Below are 14,731 nucleotides of genomic sequence, written 5' to 3' on the forward strand. Positions count from 1 at the left end.
CTATCTCTATTTTATAGAGGAGGAAAGTGAGGCACACAGAAATTAAGTCATTTGCCCAAGGTTGCATAGTGAAACTAATAATTGAACTCTTGAGTGCTTAATCAATTCCTTGTTTTAATTGGATAGCATGTTTTTTTGGGGGTGGAGGACTTGTTAAATTATATATTGTACTGAATATCATAGAAAAGCACATTTACCCAACACCATTTTTTCCTATTATGTTGGTATAATAAATTAATTCAAGAAATGCTTGTTGGTTGGCTGACTGATGGATAACCTTTTCCAGCAATAGTTCCAGAATTGTATTCCCAATGCAGCTTTAAGTTTGCCTACTCCTCCTGTAATTATATTTGCAACAATTTCAGCATCCATTTTCTTACGAACAAATTAGAAATGAACTGACCCTTTGATTTTACTCTCCCAATCCACTCCTTCCAATAGCACTAAAAATTACTTGTGGTTTACATTAAAGGGGATTTTATCCTCTGAATAAAAGCAGTGTGAATTGATATAATACAGCCCATCTTCAAATAAGGGGCATGTGGAGTCCAAGATGGGCATGCCTGAGTAAATACAGGACAATAGTGGGATTTAGTTTCCTTCTCAGTACTCTCTCCTCCTTTCTCCCACCTACTCACCACCCCCTTCCCTACCTACTCTAATATTTTAATTTTATTTATTTATTTTTTCCCCCAAAGCCCCAGTAGATAGTTGTATGTCATAGCTGCACATCCTTCTAGTTGCTGTACGTGGGACGCGGCCTCAGCATGGCCAGAGAAGCAGTGCGTCGGTGCGCGCCCGGGATCCGAACCCGAGCCGCCAGTAGCGGAGCGCGTGCACTTAACCGCTAAGCCATGGGGCCGGCCCCCTACCTACTCTAGATACTTAGTGTCCCTGCCTTGACTGTTGGCTGTTTGATGCTCATGTGGTAGTTGGATCTGCTATCACCTGTCCTGTTTTCTCCTCTACGAAACTCTGAGCTCCTTGAAACCAAAAGCTACATCTAAGACCCTAGCACAGTTAATGTCTGACAGGTAGTCACATGAAGGGAATCTGCTATTTTGTTAGCTAGACAGCTATTGTGTTCCCTTTTCCAGGCACTTTCAGTTGAAGTGATTTCAGAAGGCCCTAAGGAATGGTGAGAATGGTGGGGATTTCTGGTAGAATGGCAGGAGGGTGGAGGAGATGTGTTTGGGCATTTTTCAGTTTATGCAGGTGGTTCAACGAGAGTAGGACTTTAGTGTTGGGGGTCACCGTTCCTAGGACTTTCAGTTACTTCTGTATCACCTTTCCCCTCTGTTCCTACATTCTAAGGCTACCCCCCTTCAATCTCCCAACCTCTGGGTGCTCATAAGCTCCCACCCCTTTCATCTGGCAGGTGTTCTGCATTTGCTTTTGTAAAGCCGTTGCTCAGGCAGTCTACAGTAACCAGATTAGACAGTGGTGTTTTAATGATAGGAGCTGAGACAGGGGTTTGCTTGCAAACTTCATGTTTCACATGAAAGGCTTTGGCACCCCCTGTGGACTGCCCTTCACCCCATTTTAGGCATAATGCTTGTTTGCCTTTATATCTGTGATAAAACAAAGGCCTTCCTGCATAACCAGCGCTGAGCAAAATGTCTTAAAACAAAGGGAAGTGCAGAGTTTAAATCCACTGTGAGGGATTACCTTGTCTGTATTTCCATATCTATGGAATAAATATTTTAACATGTTAATTATCTACTACTAATAAAAATACCTTTGAACTTCCAGTCAATTTGATGGGCACAGAATTGTGTCCACTGGGGAACGGGAAGTAATTAGTTTCTGTAAAGATTGTGTGTCATGCTGCATCTTCCCCTAAGTGGTTGCATGGTCAGTAGCCAGCCGTATTCTAGGGGATGTTTGTGTCAAGTTCATCTTGGTCTGCAGGTGACAGCTGTCTCCACAGAGCCCCCAGGGCCCCAAAGAGGTGGCAGACATTCCTCAGGCTGTTGCCTCACTATGGCCCCAGTCTCTGATTCATTCATTGCTTCTTGCCCAGTAGAAAAATTCCTCTGAAGTAGGACAGTTTGGCTCTTTTCATGAGTCATCTCTGTAACCTTTTTAATGTTTTTTTTTTTCCTATCGCAGACCGAAAACTATTCTTTTGACTCCAACTACGTGAATAGCCGAGCCCATTTAATCAAAAGGTATGTTGGTTTGTTTGCCTATTTCTACAACTAAGATTTATTTAATATAACGAGCAAAACATTAAATATTTTTAATGATGCCCTTTTTGGATTTTAAAATATATACCTATCTGCTTATTGTAGAAAATTAAGAAAATTCAGAAAAGCATAAAGAAAACTAAATAATAATCACTGGTAATTCCACCACCCAAAGACAATCGCTGTTGGCATTTTATTACATTTCTTTACATAAATGTATGCATAAACACAATTTAAAAAATAAAATTGGGATCATATTAAAATATAGTTTTATGTGATGATTTAGAAATCTAATATTAGAAAACAGATACTTTCAAAATCATGTTGATGTCAAAGTTCTTGTTGCTCTTCACTTTAAATAAAGAGAGGCCTTAAAAGTTTTCTCATGTGGAACTTGCAGTAAATTTCAAGATTGACGTTATTTTGACAAATTCAAAATCATTTTAAGGATATTTTAATGGCAGATAAAATAACTTCTTATCTTTTAAAAACTTTGCACGGGCTAAGTTTGCATGGCCACTACGGAGGTGTAGTGGTTAAGTTTGCGCGCTCTGCTTCAGCAGCCTGGGGTTTGTGGGTTCGGATCCCGGGTGCAGACCTACACACTGCTCATCAAGCCATGCTGTGGCGGCATCCCACATACAAAATAGAGGAAGATTGGTGCAGATGTTAGCTCAGGGACAATCTTCCTCAAGCAAAAAGAGGAAGATTTGCAATAGATGTTAGCTCAAGGCCAATCTTCCTCACCAGAAAAACCCAAAAAACTTTGCAGATGAGAGAGGGAAAGAAAAGATATCTGCCTGATTCAATGTTTCTTAAAATATTTAGAAGTATTTCAAATGAAGCATTCAAAATTGAGATTTGTATGATTGGTTAGTCATAACTCAGTTGTCCACGGAGCCACAATGTATGTGAATTCCTTGGCTGAATCCTGCCAAGGAAGATTCCACCTGGTGCACTGGGCACCAAGGTCCTAGTGGGGGCAAGATAAGGGGTTCAGGGACCCCTCTAAGTAGGGAGAACTAAGCAAAGCAGAGAACTTCTCTGGAAGTACTGAAAAACCAGTACTGACCATTCAGATCATGCCCTTATTACTGCTTCATGCAAATAGCCTCTTGAAAGGTCCAGTGGTTATTCTGCAGCTAAAAATGAGCTCTGAGTGTGTTTGTTAAAATAATAGAAATGAAATAGAGAGGCAAGCAGGGTATGTTAGAGCTACAGTAAAGAAGCCCTGAAAATTCTATGATTTTGCTGGCTCTAATCTCATAAATTTACATCACCAGTAGAGTAGGATTTGAGAATAAACTAGCTTGTTGTACAGGCAACTTTAATTCATATCTAATTTAATTCATGATGCTGCAGTAACCCCTGAAAACATGCGAGGTTTATCCGTATTGATCTGGACTCACTTGTAACCTTAAGTGATGATTGTTAATTATCTGAAAATGGATAGCCCAGTATTACTGGTCATAGCATAGTTTGGAATTTTTTGAGGGGTTGGGAGTAACTCATTTTGAATATTTTCTTAGCTCATGAAATAGAAACAAAAGGTGAGGAATTCAAAATTATCCAACTGATTTGTTCTAGGAGGAAAAAAACACCCTCTTTTTGTGCACTGATAAGAGTAATTTTGCAGCAGGAGTCTGGTTTGTTTTCTGCTTCAGGACTGTTATTTCAAAGCTCCTTTTTTTTTTAACTTCTGGTAAAAAACAGTAACTTGCCTTATCCTCACAGTTCCCTTGGGCTGGCTCTGGGTGCCTGGGAATTCTATGGCCAGGTTAAACTGATAGCATGAGCCTGATTTTCATAGCATGGCAGAAAGCTAAGACTCCTCGGGACCCTCACCGTCTTAGATCAGCCCTGAATATCCAGTGCACAAGGCAGACCGATGAGATGAAAACCTATGTTTAAACATTTAACTTTTGGGATACATGTATTTCCACAGCAGCTTTGGGACTCACTAGAAACCTCTAATTTTGATTAATTACTTTATATGTTTTTGTTTACACACACATATATACAAAAAGCACAACCTGGACTTACTGGGCTCTTGGTGGAAAAGTCTTCTGATGTTGCCTGAAATCAAAGACAGTGGCTTCTTACCAGGGACCACCTTGATGAAGAGGAAACATCTGAAATCTCAGGGACACACCTATTTTTGCCAGGTTCTGTTTTTGGAACCTTGAGGGCTTTGGAAAACACAAAGTCCTTGGAATTTATGGGATCAATTGAGTTTAGACAAAGCACAATACCTGGAAAGATATAGGGAATCATATGTGCTATGCTTTTCTGGGGACTAAGTATTTTAAATGTAAAATGTATGGAAAATGTTAAAAGAGAGTGGACTAACACAAGGTGATAAAACCTTGCAAACCGTGTTCAAATAGCTCACAGCCATGTTTGACAGAGTTTTTGCCATATGTGATTTCTTGAGGATCCATTTACACACATGGAGAAAGCTCCTGGCCAGAAAATTCTGAATCTGATTGTCAGTTGTAATTTTACTATCAAGTCCCTGTTTCTTTGAATACGAATCCAATTTCAGGCCAACTTTGAGACCTTCTTTTCCTATTCATTTTCTCTTCCTCTATTCACTTTATACTCATCCAAGGTTGCTTCTTGGATTCCCCTTTTTGGCATTCTTCAGCAGTTGTTAACTGTCTTGGTCAGACTGTTTATACTCGGGCTTCTTTTTCTCTCTCACATCTATCTACCCCAGGTAAACCAACGGAAGGCCAGAGGGCCAGGGCCTTCTCCTAGCACAAATCACAGTTGAGAAGGGTGAAGAGTGGATCCGGAAGGGAAATGGAAGATATATGGCACATTTCCCATCATCTTCTGCACTGAGGAATCACTAGCATTATATTTCTGTAGTTGTTTTTTTTCAGAACGTCACCTGCAATCTGCAGGTGGACCCAAGGCTTATGTCAGAGTCCCAGATTAACAAGCCAAGACAGTTCGGAATATTTTCTGGATGGACTTCCTTCCTGCTATGTTTGTTTCCTTGCTATCTTCTCAGAGCAAGGGAAGCCAGCAGTGGTACTTAGCCCCTGCTGCAACACTCTCTATGCTCTGCCTGGTTTCTGTGCTGCTGTCTGATATCCAACCCTGTGGTGCTTTTGGAACAATATCAAGCAGGGCATGAGGCTGTAGCTCAAAGAAAATAAAACAGGAAATGAACAGTGTGGAAAGGAAAATGAGCATTGGCTCCTAAACCATGCATAGTGCTTTCCTGTTCCACCCAAATTGTCCTGGGGTTTTACAGCACCTGGTATGGTGCCTTGTGTGTAACAAGTGCTGGTACATGTTTATTGAATGAATGGATGAAAGAAGTTGAAGACAATCTCAGCATTTTTCCCTTGAAAACTAACACTAAACTTCCCTTTAAACCAGTGATGTCTGACCTTTAATGTGCATTAGAATCACTTGGGAGGCTTGTTAAATGTAGAGGCTCTAGCTCCATCCCTAGAGAATCTCCAGTTTTCACAGGTTCCCAAGGTGATTGTGATACAAGTGGTCCAGGAACCACTCTGGGATCTTCCTTAAATATAATTACAATATTCTTTTGAATCACTCCCTTCTCATTCTTACTCTCAGATGGTATTCCCTGGGTATGTGTGTCACCTACTAGGAAGATATGACCAGTTTCCTTTCAGATTATTCCTTCTTTTGGAAAGATTTCTAATATTTTAAAGGATAAATATGAGTCAATGTTGGTTGAGTAATGTTCCTTCATCAAGCATTTTCTGAGTAACTGTTATGTTCAGAGTTTTGTGCTAGGTGTTTTCAAACAAATCCATCCCTTTGTTGGCCACCAGAGCAGTAATAGAAACATTTGCATTTACAATACCATTGCAAACAGGTACCCCTAATTTATTGTCCCACAAAAGTTGGTTTACAAGTCTTATCTCCCAAGAGGTACACAGGTAATAAAGCAAGTGAAATCAGCATTTTTTATGCCTGGCATAAATTGTTATTTGTTTTGGGTGAGTAGCCATTTACCAGGCTGTTTTACAATTTGCAGCATCTTGCTCACTGGGTCTTAAACTTCCTTACACAAATTCACTCATTAAGCCACTAAATGTCCTTACAAGACCGGAGCAAGTGGTATTTAGTTTGTCAGATGGGCAAACTGATCTTTAAACAAGTTAACTATTCCAAGGTTTGGGGAAGGGGAGTTATACTCCTTGCTTTTCCTCAAAGAACACATGACTTCTTATACACTACCAGTTCGTTAGATCCTAGTAGCCAATCCTTCACTATTTTATTATTTCTCTCCTTTCTACCTAAAACATAAAAGCTCTGAGGTAGGTTATAATATTCAGATACATATTAAAAGGGTGATTAAATTTTAAAAAGGCAGATCCAAAACCAATCAGGAGAAGCTAAATAGAGATCCCTGACATCCAACTCACTGCAATTAAACATTATATTTACCTTGAAGCTTTTAAGAAGCCAAGACAAAATGTTAGGTATACCAGGGCATATAGTTCTCATTTGTCAATAAAGGAAGGATACACATTTGACAGGAGAATTTTTTTTTCATGTTCCTGAACTTTAGAAGAAATTAACGTAGTGGACAATGTCTGACTATAGTTTACAGAACATATAGAAACATTCTTTAAATATACACTCCCTATATGAATCCTATAAAAAGACTATGGAAATAATATTTTGTTGTAATTCAATGAAGACATTACCATATGGAGTAATGATCATATTAAACAATAACCATTTATTGAACATTTGTGTGTACTTGGTACTTCATGTATAGTATCTCGTTGAGTCCTCACAATGGCCTTGTGAAGGAGGCTTTAGCAAATGCACTTTATACACAAGGAAATTGAGGTTCAAAGACATTCGATATCAGGCCCAGGGTCACAGATGAAATGGCAGATTACGGATTATCACTTGTTCTAATGACTCTAAGTTCAGTACTCTTTCCACTACAGTCTGGAAATCTAACATGTCACAGGAATAGAATTTAAAGAACCTAGAGCAGTGGTTCTCAACTGTGGGTGATTTGGCAATGTCTGGAGACATTTTTAGTTGTGACTTCTGGGTGGGGCACTACTGGCATCTAGTTGGTAGAGGCCAGGGATGCTGCTAAACATCCTACAATGCACAGATCAGCTCCCGACAACAAAGAATTATCCCGCCCAAAATGCCAATGATGCCAAGGTTGAGAAACCTTGCTCTAAGGGATGGTTAATTGCATTGTCTTTAACTATATCCTTCACTATCACGTATCTCAAGCAAGTTTTGGCAACTGCTAAAATGCAGTCAATTCAGGGTTGAATTCTCTGGCTTGAAGTAACAATTTTGTGCTGTGGATTAAAGAAATTTTCATATGCTTCAGATATCAGAGATGCAGGTATAAAAATTAATGTTTATTATTAAAATGTAGAAGCCAGTAATATCATCCAGGCAGGTTGTTTCCTTTCTCCTGAGGTACAAGAGTGCATGTGGCCAGGGCCAAATTTTTTTCTGAAAAACAAACTTTGAATCTGTTTAAGCTGTGGGATTAGTATTTACAAGAAGCTCCAAAATCTGTGACATAAAGCTAGAAGTAGTGATACACTGTAAAGCATGTGTTTCCAATTGATCCTCTTGACCATAAAAGAATTATAAGATCATTGGTTTTTGAATAGAACTGCATCCTGGTGGGTCCACAGGGCTGAGTAGCTGTATGACATAATTTGGAGGAGCTGAGCGAGTTAGCCTATTGAATGATTTTAGTTTTAATACAGTTGATGCTCAGTTATCCTTTCTGAACATCATTAGCAAAGAGGTCAATGCTTCACTCTCTCCTGCTCTTCATTTTCTTGTAATTATGGCTTTCCAGTTACTGCCCTTTTGATCTTTTCCTTTTCGTATTCAAGGCAGCAAGCATTCTACATCTAGGTTGGTCATATGTTAAAAATCTGCTGTGATTCCTTTTGACCAAGTATGGAGAATGACAATGCATCCGTTGTGGTCATGGCATAGCTCTTCATCATATGTTCTGAATGTTCTTATCAAAGCCTCAGAGAGCCTGGCCTGTGGATATTCAAGGTTGAGCAGATCAAGTGAGTTTGCAGTGTCATCTCCACAGAGCTCCCTTTTCAGAAGTACAGTAGGTCTGTTGGGACTTGTCCTAATTCACAAGTGTGCCATTCTCCCTTGTTGAGACAACAACACATTTTCTTGAGTATGCCTTTGCTGTTTCCTTACTGACTAGGGAATGGATTCACCATTCACTAGGTATTTCAGATGCATAATTTATGGTCCATGGTGTAGCACAGCTACGGATTGTCAGAACATACAAAATATTAGAGATAGCAGGTGGGGCCTCTATGGATGTACCTTATGTATTATTCTCTATTTCATGAGAAATGGTGTGGAGTTCTTGGATAGTATGCTTAGTGCATTGTATGGTGGATTGATTTAAGAAGTGCAAGAAAAATTTACCCACAAACTCTTGAGTTGAAAGTTTCCATGTTCTTAGCATAACTATACTCACAGTTTTATTAATGCTCACTCTGGTTCTTACTTTTATCTTAACCTTCCATGGAACAAGGTTCTCCTCTTCACAGCTCTTTCCTCTCCTCTTTTTCGTTGAATGCATCCCTCTGCCTTTCTCAGTTAAAACCAATCTGAGTTCTCTCATCCTGATAAACCTTTCTATTTTGATTGCATTAGCTCAATTTCTGCCACTTTCATTTTTACAGTTGATTAGTAGACCTCTTTGGAGAGGCAGTATACATAGTGGTTAATAGTCCAGGTGCTGGAGCCAGACTGCCTAGGTTTGGTCTTAGATTTGCTACATTTTTACCAGCTCTATGACCTTGGGCAAGTTATTTAACTTTCATGTGCCTCTGTTTTTTTCATCTGTAAATGGGAATATTAATATCACCTTTCTTTTATAGAGTTGTGAGTTCTCATATACAGAGGATTAAAAATGTTAATTCATGTCATGCACTTAGAACAGTGCCTCATGCATAGTAATCCTTCAGTAAACATTAGCTATTATTATTTTACTTTGATTATATAAGCAGAGAAGAAACCTTTTGCAATGATGATATTCTTTTCAGGTGATGGTTTCAGATTTGTAACTTCTTCCGCCTTGCCAGTGGCAATGCATTGAAGATAAGTGAATGAAAGTATTAGTTGCATCAGCATCTGATAGTGGGAACCTCTCTGCAATGTTACTTTCCATTATCTTTAAACAGAAATTTCTCTTCTTCCTACCCTGTTGGGCAATCCAGTCACTGTTGGCCTCACCACAGAGTTGACATCATCCTGGCTCTGAACGATTTTTAAAATCAGATCTATCACAGTTTTAAATTATCATTCTTTCTTCAACCCAGCAGCTCCACCTTCAAGGACTTAGAGGGCAACAGCCTGAAGGATAGCGGACATGAGGAGAGTGACCAGACTGACAGTGAGCATGACGTCCAGCGGAGCCTGTATTGTGATACTGCTGTCAATGATGTGCTGAACACCAGTGTGACCTCAATGGGATCTCAGATGCCTGACCATGGTAAGGGCTGGTTGCATGTAAGTTGCAACCATAGATTCCAAAGAACCCAGAATGTTTGTAGGCACGTTGTACTACTTTACTATAATGAGTGTTGTCAAGGTGTGCACTCTGCTCACTGCCCCAGCAGCATCTATAGGGTGTTGAGATGTTCTGACACCTGACCAGATTCTTCTTTGCTCTCCCTGAGTGAATCCCCTAGGATTGTATAATGTTCAGGCATTTTAAAAGCTGGCTACGTATACATATTGCATACATTCTCTTCAATAATAACTGCACTGAGCACATAGGAAATGAGCAGATGCCTTCTCACCAGGAATAAATGCCTCTTTTTGCTTTAATACATGAATTCAGCTGATCAATCAAGTTGCATAGAACACAGCACTAATGAGACCAAAGGGGTGGATTTTATTTCCATATCAATCTGGTTAACCTTACCCAGAGAGAGACTCTGTTCTCTGACCACAGATTGCATACTCTTTACTGAGGAGAGAAAGTACCAAATTTCCCATTTTGTCTGTGGGGCTGCTATGCCAAATCTCTACAGCTACCACACAAATGCATGCCATTGGTCATAGGAGAGACCAGTGTTAGAAAACATGGCTGACTCAATGTAACATTCTGTGCATGTGAAAAACACCTCAAAGTACATGTCAGGAGCGGCATCCTCATGTCTGAAACAGAGTCTATTTTTGTGAACTCAGCCACACATGCTTTAGCAAAAGGAGCTATTTAAAACTGTGCTAGGGATAAACCAGGGTATAAAAACATTAGCAGAGTTCAGCTAAGGCAGAATGTTCAGATGGACTTGGGCACAAATGTCATTTTCAATGTTTTACTGACACAAACATGCTAGGCAAACAGCCTGTCTTTTTCAATTAAGAACATGAATTTAGCTTGGTGTTTAGGCTCAGTGAAGCTTCAGAATGCTTGGCTATGTCTTGAGAGAAGCTAGACGCAAGCTCAGCTGGAAGCCCTACTGCTAAAAGACTTAAAGATGAGAAAACAAAATATGGTGATTATGTGCTGGTCTTCGGCTGTTTCATTTCACTGTAAACATCATTAAATGCTTTCGTTTGGGTCTTGTAAATGAATCCAAAGGAAAAAAATGTATGATCCACAAAACAAAATGTTTTCCATGGAAAAAAAAAAGGTCAGTCACTGTAGAGTCTGTTAAATTGTCTAATCCATCCCCTCCCCAGCAGACCCAAGTGTCAAAGTCTATAATATACAGAGGTCACTACTGATTGTGCACTGCTGCCTTCCCTAATTGGTGAGTGAGTGGTGACATCCGCAGAGATAATATGCTTTCTGGGCAACCTCACTAAGACTAAAGATGAAAAAAATTAAACATTTATATAACTGAAACAGAATATTTAATTCTCAGAGGATTAGCATTGTGTCACAGGATACAGACTGATGTGTATCATTTACTAGTCTTGCGTCTCAAAGAAATGCTTTTTCATTTATATCAGAAAGGGTTTTAGTTAGATGTTTTTTAAAATGAAACGACTCCAGGAAAGGAAATAGTCATAATTGATTCTCACTTTATGCCTGACTAGAACAACATCTGTTTTAATTTTTTTGTCACATTTCTCTAGGAAAACAATATCAGTGGACCACAGCTAGTCTTTCTGAGGGGGTGTTTCTTACAAGAGGGGTATATTGTATATAGCTACTGTATAGATTGTATAATCATGAGTGTATTCTAAAGCAAATGTGTGGCATTATTCCAAGACTCTCCTATATATAAGACGATGATTACACACACACACACACAGATACACACAAATTTTTTGCTGTTCCATTTTGGCAACATTTTCACATTTTATTTCTCAATATGCGATTTGCATGTTTGTGTCTTCATTTCTTCCATTATTCCAGCAGTGGCTAAACCTTGAACAACCCTTAGGTTTGTTCTTTTCAATTTGGTTGAGTCCTTAAAGTTTAGGTACAAAGGGAATTCAGATCTCGCTTACATCTCAGGCTCTACCTTATGATATCCCAGTACTTCTGAGCTTTCCATAATGATACTTAATTGTTGTATCCCAGATCAGCTCTAGGCTAGCCACACAACTCTTGTGTCACCAGTTTAATTGAGTTGATTACTGCTACCTCAAAAAACAGCAACAGTTTCAACAATTAACATTTTATAGCATTTTACTGTCTTAAACCTGGATTCACATAATAAATGTTTCTCATTTTATCCTAAGGTACAGTGGTTGAAAGGCAATCACTGAGTGAATTTACCATGCGTGCCTGATCTTGTAACCATTCTAACTAGAATGGTTCTGGTTAGATTCGTTGTATGGCAAATGGCATTGTTGCTTCTGAGGACTACCAGTTTAGAAAGGTGAGGGAAAATGGAATCTCCTGTGGACTCAGACCTGTACTGCAAGTCTCAAAGATTTCTTGAGGAAAAAGATAGTCCTGGGTCTCTTTGGTTCATTGACACTGTCATAGGCATCTCAAACCCAAATGCCCTGAAATCCTGGCGGTTCTAGATGTGAACTATTCTTGAGGCTTGACTGGATGTCTCTGGAGAAGAGCAAGAGTTATAATGACCTTGTCAGACTAACTCTGATCCTGATAATATTTCTTCCGGTCCTGTCAGAACCACTTCAAAGCTGGGCCAAATATACCTAATAGAGTGTACCTTACACTTTTGTTTTGAAGAGTTTGGCTCACCTTCGATTTCATGTCTGTAGCTCTCTCTGTGATGTTTCTAATTTGGATATTAGCACAGCATATTTCTTTGCACATATGTGGACACATGATTGATGGGGAATCTCAAGATTTTCAAAATAAAGATGATTTTATCCATCTGTTAATTTTTTCTTTGAGCAGGAATGGGTTGTTCAATGAGCTAATATTGTGTTGTCAGTGTTTGAAAAAAGGTAAAAACTATATTTGCTCCTTGCTTTCTGAGACACCTGGGCCCTGTGCTTGTTCCCACTGCCAAAAGTTTCTCTGGGCTTTGTTCTTATAACTTTACTATAGCAGAAGAATGCTCAGTGTGAATGTCAGGGGTGCTTCATGACTCTCAGAGTAAAGACCCAAATCCCTTAATTTTCAGTAACCCTTCTCCAAGAACATTCCTAGAAGTGGGAACCCAGAATCACTATATTCAACCAAGGAAGGAGAATGTCTGGAAGACTTTCATACTCAAAGGGCAGAAGTCAGGAGTTTAGCCTCTTGACTTTGGATTGTGTTTTGATTGCCCCAACCAAGGACATCTGTGAGCTGGGTTGGGGTGGAGATAAGAGAGAATGAGAGGAATCTCTGCTTTCAGGGTTATTATCAATCCTGGTATCTCTCTCTATATGCCTAAGACCAGGTCAGTAGGTTGATGAACTGGCTGAGCTGAATTTCCTGGTTGCCAGGTGACTGAATTTCAAATTCATTTATCGTCTGCAGTGCCCTTGAATTAATATGTCTCGGCTTGTCCCTAGCACTGCAGATCTTATTGTCATGGCTTCTCAGAAAACAAGGTGATGGAGAATTCTTTATCCCATACTTTCTACTGGCATATAGCACTTTTTGGAATGCTATCTCTCTGTAGCTCTCAGATGCCTTGAGAACAAGTAAGTGTTGTCACTCGGTGGATTTTACCACCTGATTTGGTTCCTGAGGTGGTTTGGTGCTAAGCTTGGGAGTCACACTCAAATCTTTGAACCAATGCCTTCCTTCCTTGAATTTGAGTTATTTGATAAAATTATCACCTTCTGGTAGGGACAAGAATTTCACCTTATGCAATTTCTGTAGACAGTCTCTAAGAAGAGTAACCGACAAGTAGGGTGGTCAGAGGTGCCAGAGGCTAATGGGTTTGTTGCACAATTGGGTTTGTATCACAGGGCTTGAATCTCTTTCTATCAGGGTTATTTCTGGGTTGAGCAGTGCTTGGGTTAATAGGCTTCTATCTCCTCCTTGCTTCTTTGCATGACTATTTGTTATGACTTGGATATCCCATTTTGCTTGCTTAAATATGTAGTCCTGATATGAAATTGGAGTTTATAGGGATCATGTCCTGGAACTTTACATACTAGTTCCAAGCCCGATTAATTTGTTTCAAATCACACTCAGTCTCTCCTACCTTATGATTTTAATTATTGATTATAAATTCATCAGCTGAAAAGATGACTCTAATTGCTCTAATATGCACCTAATTTGGAGTTCACTACAACACTGAATTGGTTTCCCTCCCATGCTAATTGATACCAAATGGAAGCAAAATATAGAAATTTGCAATAACATCTATCTGCGTTTCACGTCCAAATGCACCCAAATGCAACATAATGATTGCTTTATTTCTGGAAGTGTAGGTTCTTCTGCATTTTACTAAACTTGTTTATTTGCTAGTTTTATCACCTGAATATCATTTAACATGTTTCTTGTGTAAAACATGGATTTGAAGAACTTGATCTGTGCCTAATGCAACTGCTGTTACAAATTAGCCATGAAAATGTTCTGTAGGCTGCATACTATGCATATTCTAGTTTCAACTACAGGTGTATTAAGATGTTTACACTTTCAACACTCTACCAACAATGTGTAATTTCATTTCCTCTAGACTTTTAATGAAATTATGATTCAATGACTGAACATCCCTTCCTTATCCTCTTACCTATCCCCCTGACTCACCTCTCATCTCACTAAATTTTCAGACGCTCATTTCAATTAGTCTCTTGGCAAAATAGGGAGTTTTCAATGGAGAATATTTTGTGACATTGCAAAGCAATGTGCTGTTGGGCCCCAGAAATGGTAGCATGGACCAGATGTTCATAGAGTAGTTGAAAATTCCATTTTATAAGAATAGCATTTGCTGTCAAAAACTTTTATCTTTACTTCAACAAAGAGGTTGATTAGATCCCCCTGGACCCGAATTAGCATCTTTGAGGCTCGATATACTGTTATGCAATTCATATGGTTGTTTTTTCCCTGGTTTTTTTCATATAGAATCTGTTAAAAATGTCTTCAGCCTCTTGCAATTATACCAGGTGAAACGTTTAATTACTTGAACACA

At 39.2% G+C, this 14,731-nt stretch overlaps 1 protein-coding gene across 2 annotated transcripts in view; it reads left to right on the top strand.

The window, feature by feature from the left end:
• PCDH19 (protocadherin 19) overlaps window positions 1-14,731 on the top strand; it is a 100,995-nt gene that overhangs the window by 54,116 nt on the left and 32,148 nt on the right. Inside the window, exons 4-5 of one of the 2 annotated variants that reach the window (XM_004441006.3) lie at window positions 2,113-2,171; window positions 9,539-9,711. In XM_004441006.3, the coding sequence (XP_004441063.1) occupies window positions 2,113-2,171; window positions 9,539-9,711 (232 nt within the window). The remainder of the gene's footprint in view (window positions 1-2,112; window positions 2,172-9,538; window positions 9,712-14,731) is intronic. The other variant, XM_014795707.2, reaches the window with a different exon arrangement.

The sequence above is a fragment of the Ceratotherium simum genome, chromosome X (assembly GCF_057802395.1).
Source record: "Ceratotherium simum simum isolate JZ-2026a chromosome X, ASM5780239v1, whole genome shotgun sequence".
Taxonomy (NCBI): Eukaryota; Metazoa; Chordata; class Mammalia; order Perissodactyla; family Rhinocerotidae; genus Ceratotherium; species Ceratotherium simum.